The sequence below is a fragment of the Aedes aegypti genome, chromosome 1, assembly GCF_002204515.2.
Source record: "Aedes aegypti strain LVP_AGWG chromosome 1, AaegL5.0 Primary Assembly, whole genome shotgun sequence".
Taxonomy (NCBI): Eukaryota; Metazoa; Arthropoda; class Insecta; order Diptera; family Culicidae; genus Aedes; species Aedes aegypti.
In genome coordinates this window covers 11146254-11173294 of record NC_035107.1, presented here as the reverse complement: position 1 = coordinate 11173294, position 27041 = coordinate 11146254, and the positions used below count along the sequence as shown (strand labels likewise).

At 38.6% G+C, this 27041-nt stretch overlaps 1 protein-coding gene across 5 annotated transcripts in view; it reads left to right on the top strand.

The window, feature by feature from the left end:
• Nucleotides 1–27041, top strand: part of LOC5574321 — a 42675-nt gene that overhangs the window by 14733 nt on the left and 901 nt on the right. For 2 of the 5 annotated variants that reach the window (XM_021838890.1, XM_021838891.1), the window contains exons 2-5: nt 10165–11763; nt 12092–12112; nt 12236–12354; nt 12439–12441. In XM_021838890.1, the coding sequence (XP_021694582.1) occupies nt 10305–11763; nt 12092–12112; nt 12236–12354; nt 12439–12441 (1602 nt within the window). In that variant the 5' untranslated portion in view covers nt 10165–10304. The remainder of the gene's footprint in view (nt 1–10164; nt 11764–12091; nt 12113–12235; nt 12355–12438; nt 12442–27041) is intronic. The other 3 variants (XM_021838893.1, XM_021838894.1, XM_021838892.1) reach the window with 3 other exon arrangements.

Genomic DNA, 27041 nt, shown 5'->3' with positions numbered 1-27041 from the left:
AAGAAGTTGTGTTCATATGTTCGGGCTGAATTTTGATGACGAAAAATTAATTTTAAAGGAAATTAGTATATTCCATCATGCTCAAGGAATGGAGGGAGATGCCCATAGATCTATATATTCTAGTAAAACATTTTATTATAGCAAAGATATGTTGTGTTTTAACCACTCAATACACACAGTGAGCCGTAAGTTGTGAGACGAATCTGGAAACTGATTGCGACGGAGTTGAAAACGATACGACGGATTGAGAATACGGTAAGATGCATTTTCTTTGCATTATTTCCAAAAAGAGATCAAGATTTTTTAAAATGTTGTTGCATAATCCTAAAGCCGTTTTAAGATGATTATAAAACGAAGCCAAACTTTGAATTTTCAAGTGCACAAGACGAGAGTATCTGGCAACAGTTCGCGTTGAAAACCAATCAAATTGCTTGCTTGCTGGTGGTGACCAGTGGGATAGATTTTCAACGCGGAGCGCTATTTGGTTCTCAAGTCTTGTGCTCTTGAAAATTTGAGGTGTGGCTTCGTTTTATAATCACCTTAAGAAAGAATTGTTTGGCATCGGTTTGTATCAGCATAATTCACTGCAATACTGGGAAATTTGCAGTTCTCATTGATCAATGCTTAATACGATGGATACTAGCACATCACCCTAGTCGAAATTTCTACGACGATAAGGCTCTCTAAATTATGACCATTGGTCGCAGGAAGACATACACTACTCACTGTTTCGTGCGCATCAACTGTAATATTCGCTGACACACTCTCGTTCTGATCAATAAACAGACGTGAATATTTTACATTTTCTGCACTTTCACAGTTATTAACTGAGAGCTTTCTTTGCCAAAGTTGCCATTTTTGCATTCGTATATCGTATAACTACTATTTACAAGTTTACTCATAAAAATTTGATAACCTAGGGAGGAACGAGTTCCCGGATGACCTGCTGGCCAGATTGTTGGCAACGAGCCCTGTATCTAGCGATCGAGTCACCAAAGCGCTCATCGAGTGTTTTTATCTCGGCCAGACTCTCAGTTGTTTTTATTCTCGGAGGACTGTTGAGAATCATCCGGAGGAATTTGTTCTGAGTCCTTTGGAGCCTCAGATGGTGGATTTCGGCGCAGCTCTCCCAGATTGGAACGCCATATTCAATGACCGGAAGAATGAGCTGTTTGTAAACAGCAAGCTTGTCCTTCATGTACAAGGTTGACTTTCGGTCGATCAGTGGGTAAAGTGCTTTACGCAAGATGTTGCATTTGGTGACCGTTTCGTCAACCTGCTGTCGAAAGACAAGCTTGCTGTCTAATGTTGAACCAAGGTAGTCGGCCTTATCAGACCATTTCACCGACGGTGATTTTACAATCCTCAGGCGGAACAAGTCTGGCGGATTTGGAATAGGGGAAGAGGATGACCTGGGTCTTCGTTGCGTTGCTACAGATCTTCCAGCTGTTTAATTAATCTGACCAAGACATTCAGGCCTCTCTGAAGTCGAGATGTTAACGCTCTCGTGTATCTACCGCTGTAGACGACTGAGGTGTCGTCAGCGAACAGCGATAGAGAGCCGCTTTCAGGGAGCTGAGGCATGTCCGAGATGAACAGGTTGTATAATAGGGGACCTAAAATACTTCCCTATGGACCACCTGCGGGGTTGTTGAGTAGGTCTGAGTTGACTCCATTGAGGGAAACCCTGAACTTCCTGTCAAATAGATAGTTTTTGATGATTTTCACCAAATAGGTGAGAAGATTATATCGGTGCAGCTTGTACACCAGGCCGTCATGCCAGACGTTGCCGAATGCTGTTTCAACATCGAGCAACGCCATGTCGGAGGATTTGGCAAGGGACTTGTTTGGTCTGAGGATGTTGGTTATTCGAGTCAGTTGGTACACGGTTGAACGACCGCGTCGAAAGCCAAGCTGTTCTTCGAGTAAGATGTTGTTTTGATCGGCTGCCGAAAGCAGCCGTCTGTTGATCGCTTTTTCAAAAAGCTTCGATAACCCTGAGAGAAGGCTGATACGGCGATAGCTTTTGGAGGAAGAAGGATCCTTCCCAGTTTTCCTGATGGGAATGACTTTCGCTGACTTCCACGGCGAGGGGAAGTAGCTAAATCGGAGGCATTGATTGAAAAGTTCAGGATGTTGGTGAAACCTGGGGCCTTCATGTTTTTGAAAGTTTTGACATAAGCCAGCAATTCGTCAGCAGTGATCTCCAACCCCTCCGAGAAATCGTTGGGAGATCGGTGTAGGTTGACTGCATGTTCAGAGACAGCAGCTTCGTATGGGCTAAGAATGTTTAGCCCTAGATTGTGTGAGCTGACGAAATGCCGACCTATCTCAGCAGCCTTCTCCGCAGGGGTTATCAGGTGATCCTTAGAGTCGATTTTGTCTAGTGGGATCAACGGTGGAATTTGTCTGGGTTTGGTTTTGAGAATTTAGTTTGCGTAAACGAATGAGATCTTTGGTAATTCGGTCGATAGATAGAGTGTTGTTCATTTGACCAGATGCTGGTACGTGCTGCTCACGGGCCACGGAGATCGACCCCAGTCGACACGGTGGAAGTTGCGCCGGGTGACTCGATGCCGGTTGACCAGGGAACCAATTTCAGCCACCACCTGGTAGTGGTCCGAGCTGAGGTTCTGATGAACGACAGGCTGGGAGAAGTTGCCGTCCATATTGGTCAGGAAGACATCGATGGTTGAGTGGGCCCCGGACTCGCTCAGGTGGGTGGGTGAATCCGGGCTCAGGATGGTGTAGTGGCCTTCCTCTAGGTCCTGTTGTAGGATGACGCCATTCCTGTTTCGCCGAACTGCCCCTGCCACCGTGTCAGCTTGGTGAGGTCTTGCTTTTGGGCCACCGATGTTCCGTCGTTGATGGTAGCTTGCTTCGGGCAGTACGCCGCGATGATCTTGCTTGGGCCGATGGAGGTTTTTACCAGAACATTAACGGCCTCAAAGACTTGCAACTGGCAGCTCGGCAGCAGGGTGCAGTTTATGTTGCTCCGCAAAGCAATCGCAACGCCTCCTAACTTCCGGATTGAGGTGCGTCTCTGTAATCACGGCTAAATCGATGCCTTCCTGGGCTAGTAAAGCGAACAGTTCCCGGGTCCCAAGCGTTCCAATTAGCGGTTCTAGTGATTGCTTCACGGGCCATATATTGATAGGAACGTAAATACCACCGAGTTGGCGGCGTCGATCTGTTCCGACTTGGAACGGCAGGCTCGCAACCGTTGGAATGGTGTAGTCCAACATTTGCTCCGGTGTGTACAGGGAGCCGTCATCGGAAGGAAGAACGCCGGGGGCACTGGGTCCAGGATTTCCCCAACCAGGAGGGGATGCTTTCTGCACCTGTGGAGCAACGGTGGTGGCCGTTAGGCGACGATGAGCGGAGGAGGTCGTCTGGGGGGATGCCTGCCGGTTTGGTGGAACCTGTGGTAGATTGGGCTCCTGTTATCGTTGAGTTGCAAAGTGCTCCTCAGTCAGCGGTGGGGGTGGTCAGCGCTGTCGTCCCTGCTTCTTGATGAATGCTTTCTGGCGGATCGCCAGGAACTCACTTGGGGAAATTAAGGCTGATACTCTCGTGGTTGGAACCGCAGTTAGCGCACTTCGGCTTGTCGTCGTTGCGTGCGCGCCGGTACATTTGCCACACGGGTAAAAATGCGGCACTCAAAACAAGGAGAAAAGGTCATGATTTTGGGAGCAAAGTGTATTGTCATGTTATGATAATACACCATGACCAAAAGTCATGGAATCATGAATCTTTTTACCGTAACGCCAGCTGTACGTTACGTTTCCAAAAAGGAAAATTCAAATCATCAAATCATAAACTAGGGAATCGGATCCTATTCTTGGCACTTTAGATTCACTTCAGCAGTGGGGTTTTTTGAAAGCTAAAGGCACAGAACAGATAGCCATCCTAGAACAATAAGCAATTTTCGGCTAGAGTACGGGAAAATGTGTAGAAGAGTAGGCGAATAAAACATTGTTTGCCCAATTCGAATTTACAGTACAGGATATTGACGTTAGTCTCGTCTAAAAAGATCTACTCCGCTCGTATAAGTTATTTGACGTTATGTAAACGTCGTTGATTTGCCAGCACAGTAAGCCTTGCATCAAGAAGGTAGGGTGGGTGTACCAGTATTCACCACTATAAGGTAAAATATGTTTTATAAATAAATCAAAAGACCTTTGATTACCGTTAATACGTTGAACGAAAGCTTCCAGTCCATGTTTAGCAGGAAAAATATAAGCACTGGTCAGAAAATTTGTTTTTGTTTTGAGAATTGGGGTGACGAGTTGACGACGGTACGAGGGTGACGATTTGACCACTTGCACCAGTATAATGCCGTGTTTTTTTTTATTTCAGTATCTGAATTCGTCATTTACGTTTATTCTTTTATTTATGGTGGTGAATTCAGGAACACCATGTTGCAAAGGAGCAAACGTTCTGAGGATTTTTTTTTCTATTATTTTCTGAGAAAAAATTGAAATTTCTAAGAATGTTTCCGTACGATTTCAAAACGATTTGACTAACACTCAACGATTTTTGCTTATGTGTTTCGTAAAACGGTATTTAATTCGGGAGGTAAATACCGGTTCATCTTCCCTACATAAATCAAAATATATGCCAACAAAAGCTCGATAGGCTCCGAAAGGCTAACAAGAACGATTCCCCGCTGTTGGGTTTAAATTTTCTTTGGAAATGTGTAGGTATAAAATGGTGTAGTAACTGGTAACTGCTATGTGTGACCGAAGATATCGACCTGTACCAACCACTATCAAGCTCGACCCGACACCTTGCTTCAAAGTTAATGAATTTGTTTTTTAACTTACGATAAATGAAAGAAAAAGATGACGAAAAAATGTTTTGTTTCATGTACAGTGTGCCGCAAACACTGTTTTTGCTTAACGTGCCTCCAAACCTCTTCCGATCGTGTTGCTTTTACATTATCGGGAAGGATGTCATTTAAATTATCCAATTTTCAATTCCACTGTTTTGTTTTGTGTATAATTTTCCACCAATGGTTTGCTATGATGAAAGTACAGCAGGAAAAACAGCTGTCAGTCAGATGTGGAAATTTTTAGACGAGTGCAAGGTTGGTTAACTTGTCGTGGTGTTATGTTCTTTTTTTCGTTGAAAAAATTAAAACAAATCTTCTTTACTACGGCACCACTAGTTTGGAATGCATGAAAAAGATTTTTCTTAAAACCCTTAGCGCCCGGTATGGCGCATCAGATCCACTTCCCAGAGTAAATGGCTGACGTCTGGTTCATAGCCAGAGTAGAGAAACGATTGTCGAAATGGAAAATCAGAGTTTTCAATCAGAGTCACGTTTTACAAGGCCTAAGTGGGTGTTAAGAAATCGGCCCTTATGGACAAGTCGCCCGTCATTCGTTTTGGCAGCCATGTTGACATTGCAGATCGCAATTTCAAATTGAACAAACTCAGTACTCATAGCTCATATTCATCCGGAAAAGTATCACTATATGCGCTGAATTGCAGAGATCATGCTGGTACTTTTTCAGATGCGTCAGTGCAATACCAACTGTTTTTTTTTTCAATTCGAAATTGTAACGGCCTACTTTGCCTTAACCGCACATGTTAAGCGTTCTAAAATTATTATGTTTAAAAAATCCTTGACTTTATAAGTGCGCACTATAAGAAATGCAATTTTTTGTAAACAAAATTTAAATTGCTTCATGACTTATAAAATACCAACGGTTATTACGATGTTTGTGTTACATTGTACAATTCTAACATAGTGTAAAAAGTTTCCTTCATTTCGGATGAAAATCCTTACTGACATATTATTCTGGAGATGGGTCAAAATTTAAGCCAATCCAGTACAAACTATTACGTAAATTCTTAGGCGATTTTTGGTTGTTTGCGCAATTCGGAATTTTCGGTTTTGAAGATGACATAAATCGCATATATCAAGATTTTTTACTGTAAGGGCCCATCCACAAATTTCATAACGCTAGAGGGGGTGGGTGGGTGTCCTAACGATGTTACGGCTCATACAAAAATTGAATAATGTTTATAAAAAAAGCGTTACAAGGGGGTGGGTGGGTGTCCAAAATGGCAAATTTTAGCGTTATTAAATAAATGAATGAGCCCTAATATGATCTGTGATTGTATCATAATGGTCGCAAACTCTAAAAAAACGACTTTTTTTAATTATTTATAGAATTGTTTGTATGTTACCTAATGGTAATTTTGAACCTAATACCATAATTTTTCACTTATAGAGAGTGCAGACAGCTCAACTGTCTACATGCTTCTTGCCTTCTTTGTTTTCAATATTTAATTCTTGGCATGTGCACAACACACAGATGGACTATGAAATGAATATAAAAAATCAATAGCAGTTTGCCAACACACAACTATTTTTAGGTATTCAAATTTTTCAAATGTAAAATCATCTAAAAACACCTAGAAATTTTAAATACGTTGACTTGAATTTTGACGGTATTTCACGCTCTTCCCTTCAAATGTACCGTTTTCCAGTGACAGTTGGTGGCAGGTTCCTTTGACTTTTGGGGGCTCGCAATTCAAGCCTGCTAAATTTTAGGACATTTTTCTTCACTCTGCTTTACCCTCTTTTTCTTCTGATAATCACAAAAAAAAGAGATTCTTAATAGTTGAGGTAATGTTATCTAAAATTGTGTTTAAATGCCGAAAAAACGACAATACGTACTTTACTCCGCCCACTCATATAAATAAAATTTCCGGTCGTAAGTTACCACTAGTTATATGCCGGTCATTAAAGTCATTAGAAATGAAGAATAATTAATATTGAAATTCTTACTTTTTCTCTAAGAGCATATCCTCATATCCATATATTCTTAAAAAATAACATAACACTACTTGTGTTTAATTATGAATCGTGGTTTACGGCTAACCAGCCGAGTGGAAGTTTAACAACTACCGAAAAGCTAAATATTACATATACTCTGCAATTGGATTAAATGGACAAATTGATGTGAAGTTTTGCGAAAAAGTTACACGTCTTCTCAGTGAGAATCGAACTTACGACTCTCTGATCTTTAGTTAGGGCGCGTTACCCCTACGCATACGCCCTAAAGCCCACACAATAGAAACCTCAGCCAGCGCAGTTGCTGGCTAGTGTTGTGTGCTATTTCATTACCTAAAAAATAATGCGCTCTCGGGATAGACATTGGATATGCGAAAAAGGACCACGTGATTATTGAGCTGAAATCGAATTCAGGTTAACTTCTGCGTTCATGAGTCCTCTCATGGCGTAGGGGTAACGCGCCCTAACTAGAGATCAGGAGTCGTGAGTTCGATTCTCACTGAGAAGACGTGTAACTTTTTCACAAAATTTTACATCAATTTGTCCATCTAATCCAATTGCAGAGTATATGTAATGTTTAGCTTTTCGGAATTTAACACTATTTTTAACGGACTTTTATCATTCATATTTGAATTCAATTAAATAAACTATTGTAGAATCTGATGGCTAAAACAGGAAGAAAATGCAAAACCACTTTTTTACCCTCAAATCAAACGAAAATATTCCACTCCCTCTGAAGATTACCCTTGTTTTGCAACAACCTTGGGGTGAAAATCTTAAAAAAGATTTAGACGAGTTTTCTTGTCTAATTATGTACATTTTTCGAAAAATTTACAGTGTAAAAAGCTTGCCCGCCGCCACCAGGTGCGCTAGTGTTCGCGTTAATTTTGGCATCTGTTTTTGCTGTAATCTTTCCTATCTGTTCTGTGCTAAAGGTCTCATATTTGGACACAATATGCGTCACATTGAAGCGCTTCTTACTGCAAAGTTTCAGATAACTCGGCCGCCTAAAGTCCCCCATGCCAAAGTGAATCATGGAAGTGCCCAAGTGGTTCTGCACCCTATGTAGGTTGGAACCATGAATAAAATTTATGAAAACATGAACACTATTCATGGATTTAGATAGCTGTCTTTTATGATTCCAATTTTGGTGATGAAAAGTGGAAATTTGAGTCATGAAATCATGAAACTTGATTATGAAATCATGAACTAACTTCATGAAAACATACAAACGTCAATTATGATCCCAGTATATTTGTAATAAGTAAACAAATAACATGAAGATGGATTTTGTGCCGGTAGTTTTGGAATAAACTGTGAGAAGAGTCAACTTAACGAGTGCCACATCTTTGGCAGGAACGCGAACATCAGGTGGTTAAGTTTTCACGCAAAATGTCACCTCAAACATCAATTGAATTGGCACATCGTCCCTGGACTGCAAAATGCTGGTGGATTGTTTTGGCGATGGAAGAAACGACTCTGCGGGCATGGAAAGTGGTAAAGATCATCCGGCTGCCGAAGGTTTGTGTGATGTGGAGAATGCATCACATCTGAAGTTCCGACGAGCATGGTGTTCAAATTAACCTCTTGCGCAAAAAAAAACTTATTTATAATTTCACTGAAAAAAAAACACTACCGATCGCAAAAGACGTGTTGACTTAAATGAAAAAAAAAGTGTCAGTTGGATTCATGTAACGCCCTGAGCACACAAATTCTTGAATAATAGCCATGGTTTCATGACTTGTAGTCATGATGTCATGAAACATAAAATTTATGATTTCATGACTTTTTGTTCATGATTCCGGCAAAGGATTTTTTTCCGTGCACAGCGGGGCTTCCCCGAGCAACACACATGTTACAATTGTGTATTATCAACTAATATATGACTAATTTTGGTCATATATCAGTTGATAATACACAATTATAACATGTGTGTTGCTGGGGTGATGTGGCAGTTCCTCGTTCCGTGATCGAACGCGAGGCAGTTGCCACACTGCGTCACGTCTTTTTTCATCGGGCGGTAACGCTCCCATTCAACAATGATGTTGAAGAGTGCTCTCACCTTCGTCAGGCCCGCCATGGTGATGTATCCCTTCTCCAGGTGGGTCAGATAGAGGTTGTCCCGATGCCTTCCTCCTTGCACTCGCCGGATGGGGAACACATTCGTTGGCTTCAGTCCAGCCACCTCCATCTCGTCGATGATTGCCTCCGGGGTGTTTTTCGGCAGTTCTCGGATGATTACCTTCAACGGCTTGCTACCGGAGGCATCGTGGGTGTTAAATTCCTGCCCCTTTGCCTTCAGTAGCTTGTCAGCCTTCTCGTAGTCACTGCGGGAGTCGCACATAATCTTCGTGCCGGTGTGGCACAGCTTGAACAGCGGCTTGATTTTGTGGGCCGTTAGTTCAGTCCGCAGTGCCGAGATGTCCTTCATCGCCGTGAACAGGGGGGTAACTTTCGCCCTGTAGAAAACTTTGTCCACTGGCAGGGACGCTAACTGGATGGTTGCCAGCAAACTGTTGTTGTACGCCGTCGGGTTGGTGTTTTCGTTTCGCGCGTGCTTCGGCGCACTTGTTTGCCCGTTGTCGGCCAGCGGGGCAGGGTTCGAGGCGGGATCCGCCTTGTGCTTGCGATTGCGACCCATTGCCGCGGTTGGTCTGCTGCTGCTTGCTACAGGGAGGCTTTTTCGCTAGCCACACCAAGCAGATAGGTTAGCGCCAGGGAGCATTGGTTTTCAACCAATGGTTTATCGTCAAATAACACGGTCCATAGCGACAGTCTCCAAAACCTGTTGAATTCATCCTATAACAAGTTATTGTATTGAGAGCTGAAATGAACACAGATAAGAAATAAAAAGGATCATAAAAGAGAATCAGGTGGTGGTTGAGAAGTAGAAGGAGCGCTATGAGGAACCCTAGCACATTTTTATACAAAGTCAAAGCAGTGGAGATTGTAGCCACGACATTGGAGTAACTATAGGCAACAAGTTTAATGGTAAAGAATAAGATTGGTCGAATATTGGTTATAAGGGATGGTTCACAAATTATGTCACGCTAAATTTCAACTTGTTGGACCCCCTCCCCCCTTTGTCACGTTTTTTGTCCTCCGAAAATTTTGTGAGCTTTGTCACGCTTGACATGACCACCTCCCCCCCTTGGAGCGTGACGTAATTTGTGCATTACCCTTTAGTGAATTGCAGTTGTAGATAGATGCACAAAACATCATTGTGTGTCTGTTTGAAACACGATTTTTGTTTAATGTACCTCTGAAAATTCTGAGATTTTTAGAGATGCTATTCGTTATCCATTGCACTCTTGAATGTGTCGTAATAATACATTTTTTTCTACTTCTTATTTCAGAAACATGAGAATCTAGTCAAATACAGAGAAGCATCAGCGATCTACCAAAGCTAAACTAAGCTTAACAAACCAAAAATACAAGACATAACGAGAGAGAGAGAGACCGGAGCTCGGTGTCGCAATCGACCAAAACGTGTAATATGGAGCAATGCAATAACGATCGTCCCTGTGTGATCAGCAGCGGGAACTTTTTCCCGAATGGAGCGCCGAATCAGCAACATAACCACAACAACAATAACAATAATAACAACAACAACAAGCAAAGGCAGCATCAGCATCAACACCCGCACCACTCCCCGCCTCCGATCAGCAAGCACCTGACGCAAAAGCATGACCCAAACCTGCACAGTCCGACCAACGATCAGTCGTCACTGGGCGAGATCGAGGTGATCTTGGTCCAACAGCACAAGCAGGACGCGCTTTCGGTGATCATTCACCCTCAGGAGGGCATGCAGCAGATCAACATGTGCTTGAGCGGTTCCGGAAATCCCGGTTCGCTGGACTCGATCATGTCGTCGGACTTCCAAACCCTGTCGCCGATGCACGATCGGGACTCGCCTGTTAGTATCAGTGCAAATACGTCGTACGCCACGTTGACCCCGTTGCAACCCCTGCCACCCATATCGACCATGTCGGACAAGTTCGCGTATTCTATAGGAGGCAATATCTGTGAGCCGTTTCCCGGGATGAACAACAGTTCCGTCGGGGTGAATATCGAGATCAACTCGTGCTACAACCTGGAAAAGCTGGGCGTGATCCATTCGCCGGTACACATCAACTCGGTCCAGGAGCTGTCTCCCACGGACATCCCTCATCACGGGTTAGACAAGAATCACGTCCTGAAGGACGCCAAGCTGGACCACCTTTCGGATAAGGACGTGGACGTGGCGGACTGTAAAAACGAGTGTATCCTGGTACGTGCCTCTCCGATTCCCTCGAATCTCAGCTCAGTGGACGATCGCTTTCTGACGTCGGCGGCGAAGCCGGATCTTGGCCGACAGAAGGACGACACCGACCAGTTCACCAGTACAGTGCAATATCTGGATCATCCGAGCGATTCGGATGTGATCCACGGTGGTGGCGTGGGAGGACCCGGCGGGGCCGGATCCAGCGTCAAAGATCACCACCATTCGACCGTTTTTCTCAACAAGTCTTTCAGTTCAAAAGCAAACATAAGCGACCTTAATCTGTGTAAAGAAATTGTTATAGATGATGTTTACGAAGAGTCCGACTTGGACCACGTCAAGCTGGAGGAGAAGAAGCTAGAAGATTCGCTGACCGGAGGGCACCATTCGTCGCTAACGAACGGAGGTGGCAAGTGTGGTTCGATGGGTGACGTCGGCTGCATGAACGGGGACGTTGAGGAGATCAACACCAAGGAGCTGGCCCATCGGATCAGTTCGGAGCTGAAGCGCTACAGCATCCCGCAGGCCATCTTTGCGCAGCGAGTCCTCTGTCGGTCACAGGGCACGCTGTCCGATCTGCTCCGAAATCCGAAACCGTGGTCCAAGCTCAAGTCCGGCCGGGAAACCTTCCGGCGAATGTACAAATGGATCCAGGAGCCCGAGTACCAGAGGATGTCCGCCCTCAGGCTAGCAGGTATTGCGACCGTCCCTTGTTCCCCCGGTTTTCGATGTCGTGAAGTAGTGATACCGCACTCCTGATTTTGTTGGCACTATGATTTTATTCAATTAGTTTTTTAGAGCAGACTTATCTGTGATTCAAATGCTGTGATTAAAGAACACCGTTTATGATTTACCCTGATTTCGTTGTTGTTATTTTAGTTTGTAAGCTCAACTTAAGGTAGGCTTAAGCTGCCGTTTTTTTAGTTGCTTATCGTGTAAGTAGATGTTTTAGATGTTACCTATAATTCCATTTCAAACTGAAACCAACTAACTCGGTTCTGTGTTTCTCTTCTCTTTTCAAGCAACTCAATCGGCGAAACCAGGTTAATTGATTCTTACAACAATTCTTCAAACAATCACGTTTCTAACCTACTAACCATACTAACAAACAATTTCTCCGGCATTTTCCCTCATTTCACGCCACCATTAACGACTAACCCCCCAAGCAGTGAACGCTAAGAAGCACGAGGAACCGGAACCGCAGAGCGTCATGATGGGACACTCGAAGAAACCGCGGCTAGTGTTCACCGATCTGCAGAGAAGGACGCTTCAGGCGATATTCAAAGTATGCTATTACGAATTGCTTATTCATTCGACTAATCGTACCGGTTTGTTAATGTGGTTCTTTTTTGTTTCAAATGGGGCGCAGAAGGTACATTGTGCGGGCGAGAAGATCGTGGATGGAAGATCCCGCCCGGGTGGATTCATGACGATCTGTTTCATAGCAACCGCGGAATGTTCATCTACAGAAACAATATTGATGCCATAGTTGGCTCAAAATTTATTTGACGATTTCACAAACTGTTGTCTTCTGAGTACAATCATTACAGAGCAATACTGGCGCTATCATAAACCTTTCCCATGTTCTATACGATTTCTTCTATACGTTAAACTATGCATATTGCTAGTGTGCGAATCTCCATACTCATGGTGAAAGAACCTTTGTAATGGAGCAAGAAAGTGACTCAAGTTTTTCTTAGTCCCAAAACTCGTGTCACTTTCACCCAACAACCCACTCGAATGATTCTAAGTTAACCATGAATATACGTATAAAACCATGCCATTCAACTCACTTGCTCAAATTGTCCAATACCTTCTTACTAAAATTACCCAAATACGTAATTTATCGGGGGTGGGACATTTCGCATATAGACGTTTCGACCCCGTAATTTATCCGGGCTTTGCTCCAAAAGATAGTTTTTGGGGTTTACAAATAAAAGCATTTGTTAGAAATATTTTAAGGAATGGGTTTCTGATTAATGTTTTGATGTGTTTTGCCCATTAGAAAATATCAATGTGTTTTTTCAACAGATTTTCAATGAAACTTACTAGAAATTGCCTGAAGAAGCATTACATTTTATCAAAAATTTCTCCAATGTTCATTAGTTAGATTCTTCTACGCAACAATTGATTTATCAACTTTTCAATTGATTTGTCAAGGGCAAACGTAGCTCCAACTGTTCCCTTAGGGATTCCAGGATTTCGGATGGCATTCTATTCTGCATATCTCTGGCAGTTAAACCAGGAAATCTGAAAAAAAATTCGCAAGATGTTTTTCAGTTATTACTGTTCACGCAAAACAAAACCGTTAGTGAAAAATGTGGAAACTGAAATACTGTTCATAACGGTGTTTCGTAAATCAAAATTGTGTATTTTAATTACCAAATTTTAAAAACAAAGATACTTATTATGTCCTTCTTCCTTTAGAAGATTTTTTCAACTACCATACCCACACAGTTACGGATCAGTTTGGCGTTCAACATCGGATAACTCGCTCAAAACATAAACGTTGACGTATAATATATCCCATGTTAAACTATTTGTACTCTACCATTTGTAATGTTAAGCACAACATTCAACCGCTAAATAACGGCGTATTTGACAAATGTTTAGTTGGTACCATACAACTATCATTATATGGTCGTTTTCTGTAAGAAGTGCCGTCAGCATTCATAAGCTCCCACAGGTGGTAAAACTCAAATGTTATATCATAAAACATGCTCGTTCGCTTCGATTTAGTATGAATTCATCTTTGGAAAACATTTTTCTTGATTGTTGATTCTAAATACCGAATATTAGCACTAGCGATGGGCGATTTTGAATCGATGTTTCGAAAATCGATTTTTTTGTTCCGATTAATCGACTTTTTGAATCGATGTTAAGGACACCAAAAATCGAGTGAATCGATTTTCTTGATTAGGTTTTTTGTTTTGATTCGATATGGTGAGGATGATTAGAATTTGTCATTAATTTGTTGAACAATAAGCCTTACTTTTAATTAATGAGTATTTTTTTAATTTCTTAGAGGCAATTCAATAGTAGGAATCAAAACCATTTGGTAAAATGTTGACAGCTTGATGTTATGGTTTTCTAACAAACTTGAAAATCGAATCGATTCAAAAACATCGGTTCAAAGGGTTCGATTAAATCGGCGAATCGATTCGACACATCGAATTCGAATCGATTCAGTAACATCGATGTTTGACTCAAATTTGCCCAACGCTAATTAGCACTACTAAGGCTGATACAAATATTAATTTTCTTTTATATCCGAGACCACTTGGAAGGTACAAGGGGGGGGGGGGGAGGAGGGGTCATAAAAATAAATAAGGAACAAAAAAATAAAAATAAAAAAAAAAGTTATTTTTTTGAATTTTCAATTTTAATGATACTTGATAAACTTTTTTCAATCGTCATCTGGATCATTATTTTACCTGTTTTTTTATTTTAAAATTTAAAAACCCTAACTATTGTCAAAAAAATGATGAATCTTTTTTTTTCCCCTTCAAAATTTTCGGATTTTTGAAGGGGGGGGGGTGACATAAAAGAAAATTAATATTTGTATCAGCCTAACTAGTGATCCATAATATGGACCAGGAAATGATGGTTTACCACGGTTATGGATTACTTCCAAAGAATGTAGTTTTCTGCCATTTTAAGCATTGGATTCGACATTTTCAGACAATAGCACTAAGGATAAAACTAATAAAACGTCAAGGTTTGAAAAAAATCTTTTTTTAGCAGACAAAAATGGGTGGAAAACTTGGTGTGGAGCAAAAGCAATTTATGTTTCAGTTACTACAATGCAGTATCACAAAAAAAGGGTATTTTACCCTTGTTTTCAGCTCTTACACTGCTGTTTTTTGCAGTAATGTGTGACACATTGTTAACTTTCGCCATATCATGCAATACAGATGCATTGAGTTGAAAATCACTTGATTATGTGCACTGATCCGTAATATGTCACAATTTGATCCATAATATGAAAATTGATCCGTAATATGGTTTTCTAAAACCGATAGAATTTTTAGTTTTTATGCAATCCTATGTAAATATTATACTCAAAACAGTTTACTAACCAAAGTTCCAATTTGAAACGATTCCATTCGTGCTTTTAAATTACAATTTTACGTTTTCCATGTCGTTTTATTGAATTTTATAGGTTGAACTCCACACTATTTGATCCATAACTGTGGGGCCATGGTACTACTTTTTACAAAATATCTATGTCTAGTTGAAACGTACGAATGTAAATAACTTTTGTCATAGTCGAATGAATAAAACTGTGAATTCGGAGAAAGAAGGCAAGGCAATTAAAATCCAGTGTTGATAAGGGCAATTGAAATCTTTTCTCCAGCAGCAAACTCGTCCGCTATTTGGCACTATAAACACCATTCTTGCAGCAAACCAACAGAAACAACTACCGTAAAATGGGGTGTTAAGGACTCGTGGGGTTTTAAGGGATTGAACTTCTCAACCAAGTTCGGCAAATCACTGAAACCTAGAAAGTCGATATATAAGTCATCTGAAATGCTCGATTTGTTCAGAGGATTGTGAACTGCATTATGTAATAGGAGCTGTCTATTAACCTTCATCCAGCCAACATACCTTTCACATGCAAAAAACACACTAAAATGTGCATAACTTTTTTGTTTCTCGATGGATTTTGTTGAAATTTTCAGAACTTCCCGAAAAACTCTTCTAGTTTATGGTCCAGGAAACTTGGGAAAATGGTCCACGTGGTTCCGGAGTAACAATCTTAGGGGGGGGGATCCACTAGGTGGCGCTAGTAGCATTTTTCTTCAATCTTCTTTATCTCAAGATCCTGATGAGCTAGAAAGTTGGTACCTTCAGAAAAGTTGTTCAGCAGACCAAGAGCTATCCGGCAGTAACAATCTTAGTTGGGAATTTATCCGCAAGGTGGCGCCAGTTACAATTCTTCTTCAATCTTATATATCTCAAAATCCTGATAAGCTAGAGGGTTGGTGTCTTTGGAAAAGTTGTTCAGCAGACCAAGAGCTATTTTTTGCTATCCTATAATCCTGATAAAATTCCTAATATTTTAAGAATATACTATCGGCTACGATTATACCTACAGTTGAGCAAAATAATTACAATCGTTTCATTTAATGGAGAAAGATATTTCACTAGAAATTTCCCGAATATCAAAACGTTTGTTTGACAAAGACATTTGTGAGGATTTTGGTTTTTCTCCATTATGTACAACCGGTACTAAAAGAGTGTTTGATCCTTCGACCATGTTGCTTGCTTCTGCGGGAGCGGGTGACAAGGGCAGGATCAAACATGTCGCACGTCGTGTAGGGAAATAAAAAAGCGTTACGTATCGTTAGTAGTGTTTGATCTATTGATCGCGTCGCTTCCCAAGTAACAATTTAGATTCTAACTGGCTTTATTTATTTTTATGATAGTTTTATCGTATATTTGCATATTCTTCTAGGTTTTACAATGATTTTGACCCAGTAGAAATGATCTTTAACCGTTTTAGTTTTAAATACTTCTTCAAGAACACTTCGGATGCATCACATAACACTTAATTTTCAATAAGAACAAGTGACCTTGGCAACAATTTTATGAAACTCTAGTACTTATCTGTAAGAACGCGCTCGAGCGAGAGTAAGAACACTTGTATACATTATTGATTGTAGTATTATGAATCCTATCATTTAAGGGGGCGCCTTGCATGGATTTTCGATCTGTTATTCACGGCAGTAGTTGTTGATTTCACAGTGCACAATTTACTAATAACGCGAACAATATTGTTAACCAGTTAACCAGTTCCAGTGGTCTTTCTCCCCTTGGCCATGATATAGGAGCGGAACTGGACCACTGGACACCTCCTTGCAAGGCGTACTTCTAGATGTGATTAAATATCCGATTGCTTTCCCTGCTCAACATCTGGACCTTACTAAAAAGTTATCCACAGCTGGAAATACTTACCTTTAGTCGTTTGGTAGCTTTCAATTTCATGCCGTAACAAAATCTAGCATGAGCGCTTTTCTCCAAAAACGAAAAATGTAAATAAACAAACGTCAAAATGCGTTTCTCTTGAATAAAACGAACGAATCTTATCACGTTCTTCAAGAAGATTAGTTTGTCTTCATCAAGATCGCCTTAAGCCTAAGAACTCTCAAGTGATATTTGTTACGCTTGCTCAAGTTCAGCAAAATTTATCATGGTTCTATGATGGTGTTGAGTAAAACTAGCGCCATGATTGTAATTATCGATGCTTTGGCAAGGGAGCCATGATGGGAGAATCCATATATGCTGGATTGTTCAACATTTTAGGACACCAAATTGATGAAAATGTTTTTCTGAAAATGCAATATTGTCGAGGCGCATTGTGCGTTTCGGGTGTTTTATGCATGATATTCACGATTAGGGCTGTGCACTATGAAGATTTATCGGTATCGGCGATATCATATTGAATCAATATCGGTATCGGCGATATATCGGATTTGACATTATCGATATCGAACCGATATTCGATAATTTTCAAAAGAGATGTTTGAAAGTAAAACCGACAATATCGGCTTTGTTTGACACCAACTGTTGCATTATGAAGTCCATTACTTGAATTTCATAGTGATATTTTGCCATACCCAATGGATTTTCAATTGTATTATAAACAAAAAATGTTGTTCTGATTTATCGGAACTGTTATCGGATCGATAATGGGTTTATCGATATCGGAAAATATCGTGCCGACAGATATCGGATATCGTATCGATAAAATCGATCCGATAATATCGATATTATCGATAATATCGATATTTGCACAGCCCTATTCACGATGTAATAAGCGTGACAACCGAAAACACAGGTAGGTATCGAAAAAAAATACGAAAAGTTATCGTCACAGATGTTTTGCATTTTGCTTTATAATTGATTGATAATTTTATGAACAAGAATTTGTAAGTTCGTTAGCCAAACCAACATGATAAACATATTGCGAGTTTAACTTGTCTTGAGAACTACTTGTGGAAGGTTTATTGAAGTGTTGAAGATTGTCATAAGTGCATGATTACAAGTTTTAAGAGATACTTGACAGCTGCTCTCCAACACCGTCTCTAGTATGGGCCACTTTAGTCTTATGAGAGGTTTATCGTTGGGTTAGTGTAGGTTTATAGAATTACTGGTTTTATTTCTAGTTTTATAGAATTGGTGTAAGAGAATACTTCAAGAATAGCATAAAATTAAATTTGCTACTTGGGTTGCTCTTGCGTGGGTGAGTGATGAACACTTGTTTGGCGTACATGCGAGTATCGAATAATATCGCGAATCCGGTTAGGCGTGATTATATCATAACAACCGTGGAGATGCAGAGGTGATCTCGGTCTCTAGTAACAACGGTAGTCACACTACCATTCCTTCCCTTCCCCGATGACCGTAAGCACGTGGCTGGCGTCGTTATTGACTTTTAAATTTTGAGCTCTCGATTTGTGCACATTGAAGAATGATTAGCTAATCCCAAGCCCCATTCATTAAATCTCTGTGCAACTTCGATTGTTCTGGTCCAGCACGGAGTAGCAACTACGAATTGTACGGTCATCTATGCATATGCTTATGCTTATAATGTACAACCGGTACTAAAAATACTTTCCTGAATATAGTTTTCATTATCGTGAAGTACATAGCTTATCAGACGACTTTTGCCATACAAAATTATTCCATATAACTTTTTATATATATATATATATATATACATATATATATATATATATATATATATATATATATATATATATATATATATATATATATATATATATATATATATATATATATATATATATATATATATATATATATATATATATATATATATATATATATATAAGCATTACGCGTTGAGTATCGATTTTTTCGGTACATGAATCCCCTTGCATTTTGATTATTCATGGAAATAACTTTTCACACAATCCCAGTAAATTAATGTTTTCGATATCGAGTTAAGAAACATCACCTCATGGAAGCTTTGAATAACTCAAAAGACAAATTCAACATGTTTTGTTATCTGTGAAATTATTTGTTATTACTTTAGCATTTACTGGTACTCAGATTGCTCTAACTGTAAACCTTAGCGTTGAGCAGCAAGTAGAGCATTTATACCGTTGTCTATAACATTTCGGTTGGATTGTTTTAAGGAAGATTTTTGTTGCTTGAAAAAAATCCTAAAAGACCGATATTTTAGAGTACGAGGATCTTGGAATAAAATTCTTCTTAAAAAAAATACGGCAGCACCACTAAAACTCGAACCAACTTGATCTCTATTAGGTAAATTTCAGCCATCCAATATTATTTGCCGAAAAACTAACCTTCCTGCTTCATATTGTTGAATTAGATAAGCTAGATTAGATAGTTCTATGAAAATATCACTAGTGAAATCTAGGTAACAAAATTTAAATCAATTTTATCACTATCAGACACATATTGGAACTCTGAACTGTTTAGTAAATCATTTTTTAGTTATTTAGGACCACCAAATTCAGAATTTCGAGGAGGTTACTAGCACCATATAGCGAATGAATATTGGTTCAGTTTTCCATTTCAAGTGGCCCTAGATCTATTGAACATCCAGTATAGGTAAATTGACACTCAAATCTCAACCATGAGGTTCTCCCACAAAAGCAAAATCGTTTTTAGGATGCAAAATCACTTGCTCACCATTTTCGTATTTGTATATTTATCGTGTGGCAGGTACGATGATACTCTATGCCCTGAGAAGTCAAGGAAATTTCCATTACGAAAAGATCCTGGGCCTACCGGGAATCGAACCCAGATACCTTCAGCATGGCTTTGCTTTATAGCCGCGATCTCTAACCACTCGGTGAAGGAAGGCTCCATCAAAAAATCTCGTAAATAAAATATAAGGCTTTGAGTGAAAACAGCATTTAAAACAAATTGATGAACCAACTCATGTATTGTGGCTGATAAGCCACATAAGCTACAAATCAAGCGTGAAAAATCTCGAACATAAAATATAAGAATTTAAAATTTTCGCCAAGATGTGAACATTTTTGTCGCAGACAAACTGGAGCCACCCAACATTGATCTGCTTGTTAACTTTTGATACATAAAATTGAATTTAATTTGTTACTAACACCACCTATCGGATAAATTCTCAATTAGGTTTGTTGCTGCCAGATAGCCCTTGATCTGCTGAACAACTTTGCCGAAGACACCAACCCTCTAGTTTATCAAAATTTTAAGACATAGATGATTGAATAAAATGTTACTAGCGCCACCTAGCGGATAAATTCTCAACTAGTTTTGCAGATGCAAAATTCAGTCTGCTTAACAACTTTGCCGAAGAAACCAACCTTCTAGCTCATCTGGGTTTTGAGATATCCGTTGAATGGACGATGTGGCCAATTTTGGTACCCCAAGACAATCCGGAATAACTCCGGAACCACGAGGACCATATTTCCAAGTTTCCTGGACCATAAAATAGAAGAGTTTTTCGGGAAGTTCTGAAAATTTCAGCAAAATCCATCGAGAAACAAAAAAGTTATGCACATTTTAGTGTGTTTTTTGCATGTGAAAAGTATGTTGGCTGGATGAAGGTTAATATGAAGTATTGTGGTTTCTAGAAATTGAAAACCTTTCAAAACTTTTTTGTTCAAATTTTATGGTCTAAAAATATGAGAAAAATTCGCGAGTAAGGTAGAAGATAAGGAAAACTTCTTAAAATTATGTCTGGGTTTCGATTTTTAGAAACTTTTATGAAAAAAGTCTCGTTCTGAAAATAAGTGGGGTGTTAAGGAATTATCTATTCTAACTTTTCTAAGTAGCTAAACTCATTAAATTTGTGCCGTAATATACAGTGAGAGGCAAAATAAAGTGCCCACCTTACCAGTTTTCGAATTTCTCTCATTGATTTGGTTCAAATTAAAGTTAACACACCTAAATCTTTTGTGATATTTTATTTTTGATGTTCTTTTAAAGTTGCACTTACGAAATTTTGATAAAAAAAAGAATTTTACTTAAAGAAAAAGAAAATCAATTTGTATTGAAAAAAAAGTAGTGACAAAAATAAGTGCCCACTTCCTTCTTGGCCCCAGAAAAGATGATTTAAGAAAAATAAAAAGCAATTTAATAGTTAATGTGTCCTCCTTTGGCCTTAAGGACTTGCTGGAGGCTCTTCGGCATGCTTTTCACCAGGTTTTGTAGGTGTTGTGGATCTAGTTCTTCCCAGGCGCGCTCCAAGGCTTCAAAATAATTATTTTTGTTGGTAACACCAGTTTTTTCAACCCTGGCATCGAGAATCGCCCACAAATTCTCGATGGGGTTGAGGTCTGGGCTTTGTGGAGGCCATTCCAGCGGTTTAATCCGACAAGACCGGAAAAAAGACTTGGTCTTCTTTCCAGTATGCTTCGGGTCGTTGTTCTAGAGAAATATGAATTTCTCTTCAAGGCCCGTCTGGATCAGCGAAACCTCCAGATTTTCCAGCAAGATGTTAATGTAGGAATCTGCCATCATTATTCCGTCGATTTTCACGAGGTTTTCTACTCCACTCCATGAAAAACACCCCCAGACCATCACATTTCCTCCTCCATGCTTCACCGTTCCTTGGATGTGGTGCTCTGCATCACACACGAGCCCGCCGCTCTCGGTTAGACAGCTCGAGCTTCAGGAGCGCCACATCCAAGGAACGGTGACGCATGGAAGTGTGATGTGATGAAATGTGATGGTCTGGGGGTGTTTTTCATGGAGTGGAGTAGGAAGCGTCGTGAAAATCGACGGAATAATGACGGCAGATTCCTACATTAACATCTTGCTGGAAAATCTGGAGGTTTCGCTGATCCAGACCGGAGCTTCTTAGTCAAAAGATATATGGGATTTTTGGCGAATTCGTTACAGATCTTTCCAAGGAATTTCAACCTAGCTAAGACTTTTTAGAAAAGTCCAACAAAATCAGCTATACTTTTTTATCCAACACTAAATTTTTTCTTTGATTTCGCATCAATTTTTTAAAATAATTTCTCATGAATAAAGTTATTGCTTAAACTCTGGGCTACGTTTTTCCAATAAAAAGTTTTATATTCTCAAAAACTTTAGTATAGAGTAAAGTGGGGCAAAAGTTCGAGTGGGGTAAGAGTTTCTTTTTGAGATTTCTAGCTCAATTTAAAACAAATCTTATAAATGTCATGGTGGATCGAATGCTATTCAAGTAAGAGACTTTCAATCCAAATATCATAAAAATCGATTGAGATTTGGAAAACTTATGGCTATTTGTTGTTTTTCGACGTTAATATTGTAATTTTTGGTCAAACTTTCGTTGCATGGAACCAATTGAAGATAAAATCTTTTTCAATATTTTATGTAAGGGCGTTTCTAGGCCTGTCATAAGGTTGCTTTGAGGTGTATTAGTTTTTGCATAGATGCTTGAAAACAATTTTTGGCCCATAGTGGGGCAAAAGTTCGAATCAACGGGGCAAAAGTTCGACCCATGTATAAAATCACAAAAAAAAATTCAAATTGCCTAAAATCCACATATTATCTTCAAATTTAGTTAAATTTGTCTGATCGTGTGAAAACTGTCACCAAAATTTTACATTTCCACTTAGTTTTGCAAAAAACTGCTATTTTTGAGTATATTTCAATTAACCCGGTTTTGGGCAATTTTTTGATAAAAATTTAGTGTGTATTTTTCGGCAAACTTAAGTTTACGGCTGGTGTAAAGTATGCCTGTAATAAAAGGATCGATATTTTGTGTTTTAGCCAGCGAAATTTTGCCCCACACTAGATTCGAACTCTTGCCCCACCGGTGGGGCAAAAGTTCGAATAAGACAATCAACTTTGAAACTTTTATAACTAAAAATGGGTAAATATTTTGACACAAGTTTGTTCAGCAAAATTATAGCCAATATGAGATTCACTGTATGGCATTTGTTTTGTTTTAACTGCTATTGTTTTCCTGGAAACCACTAAGGTCGAACTTTTGCCCCACCTTACTCTAATCAAATTTCTCATGGAATATCGAAGAGTGGACTCATAGCTTTTGCTACAAATCTTTCAGAAATAAGTCAAATAATAATGTGCGATTAGTTCATACTTTCAACGTGAATTCCTCCTGGAGGTCAACCATTTCTCCTATGTCTACTTTCAATCCACAAATTGATTGCGGAATATGTTCCCGGATACGACTAAAAATAATGTTGTTCTAATTAAATTCAAACTTTTCCTTCGCTATTCCTCCAAAAAATAATTGATTTTGTCATTTTTTTTCCATATAGTTTCACAAAACCATGTTTTAAAAATTATATCGCGAAGTTTATCAAAAGTCCTTCAAAAATTTCCAAAATACATCACATATTGCACTATGCTTTTTTTCTGTTAATTCTACTTGAAACCGCCGGATTATAGAAGAATTATCATCGAAAAGTATTTTTGGATTTTTTTTTGCCTTCGAATCTTCAGATGAAATTTGTTGGAAAACCCCAGGCATACTTTTGCCTTCAAAATTAGCATAGCGGTAAAGGAATCTGCTGACCAACATTTTGCAAAATATCTGGAACCGTTCCAGCTGAACACTTGATCGATTGGTCATTTGTTGGTGGTGACCAATCGATCAAGTTTTCATCTCAAAGCGTCGTCTGGTTCTCTATATTTCTGCTCTTGAAAACTTGAGCTATGGTTTCGGTTTATTTTCACCTTAAAAAATATGTTAACACATTTAAAACATTTCTTTAGAAATAGTTCTGTCAATTCTGCCAATCATAAATTTTCTAGAATTGAATTCATGTGTAATTTTAATACGTAAGTAATTCCAAAAGGCTCTCTGGCAGAATTCTGAAGAATCCCGAAATCGAAGAAAAAATTCTGCTAGATTTCAAGGATAATTTTTAAAAAAGATTCTGATGGAGCATTTTATCCATTTCTAGAAGGAAGATAAGAAATAATCACCTATCTCTGATTGTTCTGCTTCGACATTTTTTGTCAATCTTTCCTTCACATCACGCTTTCTTGAACAACTCCTACCAATTTTTTTTTCATACATTTTAAAGAATCTAAAGAAAAAAAATGTAGGAATCGTTATAAATTGCAGAATTTTTCTAAGTACGTATGGTTACCGATTTCTGAAAGCCCGTCAGGAATTCCTCAACAAATTTTCAAAGTACAGTCCACTCTCCCTTATTCGATATTTTGTATCTCGCTATTCCCCCTAACTCGATGGAATGTGCACGGTCCCTTCAATTTAGCAAACTTTGATCCCTCTGGAAGTCGATACCTCTCTAACTCGATGTTCTCTAACTCGATGCGATATGTTTGAGTTTCCCATTCCAAATGTAAATAAATGTTTTAAATTTCAATGTTATGATAATGCTTACAGTTATATTATGGGTTTAAACTTATTTCAGAGTGGTAAAACTTTTAAATTTTTGTTGACTGTTCAAAAGGTGTACAGTAGTTGAATGTGTCAAAATGTGTCAAAAAATACTATTTTTCACGTTGAAATAACAAATTTAAATGTTTTTTTTGTAAAATTTACGAAATTTTAAAAATTTTTAAAAGGTGTTTTCTGTATCTAGATACCTCTCTAACTCGATGGTCCCTTCAATATCGAGTAAGGGAAAGATGACTGTAATACAAAAAATTCCTCCAAGATTTATATTAGGTAAAATCTTACATTATGAATTCTACCATAAGACATCTTTGGCAATATACTAACGTTAAACTTCTGCAGTTGTAGCACAATAGTTAGTTCCCCCAAAAAGATTGTTTGGAGTTTTTGCAAGTAGGAAAAATTGAGTTTTACATCAATTTGTTAGCCACAGTATCATGAAATAGGTAAAAATACCTTCAGTAAAAATTTCATCCTTTTTTAACGTAAATTGATTTGGATTTAAAAAAGACGGATAAATATAAAACAAAAAAAAAAATGTTGTAAATCTTATAAGAACCAACTAAGCCCTTCTGTGAAGTACACCGTCAAGAATTTCGTCAAAAAGATTCAGAAATTCTACGTTGAACCTTGAAATTTACGACAATAATTTAGTATTTTTTCCAGATTTAATTTAAGCTGAAAATCTCAAACAAAAAAAGGGTTTCCAAATCGAATATTGACATCGAGTGATTCGTGGGTAATTTGTGAAGAAATCCCTAAAAAAATAGTTATTGCTGGAGTAGTTTTTGAACCAAATGTGGGGAGTGGATAGATTCCTTGATATTTCTGGAAGAATCCCTGATTTAACATTCGGAAAAATATGGAGTGATTTGTTAAACCCGAAAGAATACTTGGTGAAAGTACTAAAGATATTTTTCGAGAAGTTCAAGAATGAATTTGCAAAATTCTTAAGTAAATGTGTTGAAAAATGTCTTCTTAAAATCCCCAGAAGATTCGCTAATGCAGTTTAAAGTAACAAAATCTCTAGAAAATACTTGGATGGATCTCTGGTGAATTTTTTGGAGGAATCGTAGGACGATATTCCAGAGTAACAATTATATAATTCTCCGACATAATCCCTATGCAAATCACTCGTGAATTTTTTTTAAGTTTTCGCGGAAGAATTTATGACAGAATACGTACATTTCACTAGAAACTTTATATGAATGTTTGGATAATGAAAATTTGTCTTAGTTATTTTTGAAGAAATTTTCCAAAGAGAACTTTAAAGGAATGCGAGGAATTTGAATTGATTTTTGGATTAATTTAATAAATCACTGAGAAATCTTTCTGTGAAAAAATGCAAATAGATCTGTGGAGAACTTCTCTGAGACACCTAGAAAACTATTTTTCCAATTGAATCTTATTTAATTCTTTAAGAAAATCTTGTGAAATATTAGGAGGAATCCTTAGAATAACCTGGATAAATAAATCCTGGAAAATTTTTGCTATTATTTTTTCAAGCAATCTTTGAAGAATTTCTAAGAGATTTGTTTAAGGAATATGAAGAGAAACTTTAGGAAGAATCTCAAAGGCAAAGTTGGAAAAACTGTTGGTGAAGAATTTAAACTGACAATTAGAATTTATATGCAATAAGTACGTAGAGGACCTTCAGGGAAAAATGATTTGAATTCTGAATTTTACAAGAGATTCTTTTAAGCAATTTGATACATATGCTTCGGGAAATTTCGTGGTAAGGTCAGAAAGCATAAAGAAACTTCAAGCAAAATATCTGTCAAATAATAACTATTAATCCCAGAAATGATTTCCAGTGGAAATCCCAGGAATAACTCAGAGAAAACAGGTAAAGGAGTTCTAGGAAAATGCATTGGAAAAGTACGGAAACCATTCATGAAGCAATCTTCGATACCTGAAAAATCTATGGAAGAATAACAAAGAGACATTCCTCATGTGATTTTGGAAGAATTCTTGATGTTTTTTTTATTCGATTAGACAAGAAATGAATATTTTCCATAGTGACAATTGAAATTTACAAATATCATTGTGCAGCGATACGAGACAAAATCACAAACAAATAAAATCAATACAAATCTATGCAAGTCACGAAGTTTGTGAAAATCGTGATTATTGTGACTGACATTAATTCTGTAAACCAAGAGTTTGCTAGGTCCCCCATAGGCCCCCTCCAGAAAAAAATCCTAGCTACTCCAATGACGATGATACTATATGCCCGGAGAAATCTAGGAAATTTCCATTACAAAAATATCGTGGACCGACCGGGAATCAAACTCAGACACCTTCAGCATGGCTTTGGTTTTGCGACTGAATCATTTTTTACGGTTTGAGTTGATTGAGTGATTTTCATCGAAATCTCAATCGTGAGATTTGCGAAATAGATCTCTAATGAGTTTGCTCTCACGGGAGAGCGTATTGATTGAGATTTGAGTGCTTAGAGGACCAAAAACATCAGTACTTAACCATACAATGCACTGTTTACTTATGTAAATAGTGGTCATGGGTGCGAAGTGCATTAAAAATGGTTATTTTTAGTAAAATTTTTGAGTAATGACTTTTTCCTTCCTCTGTTGGAAAAAATGGTAACT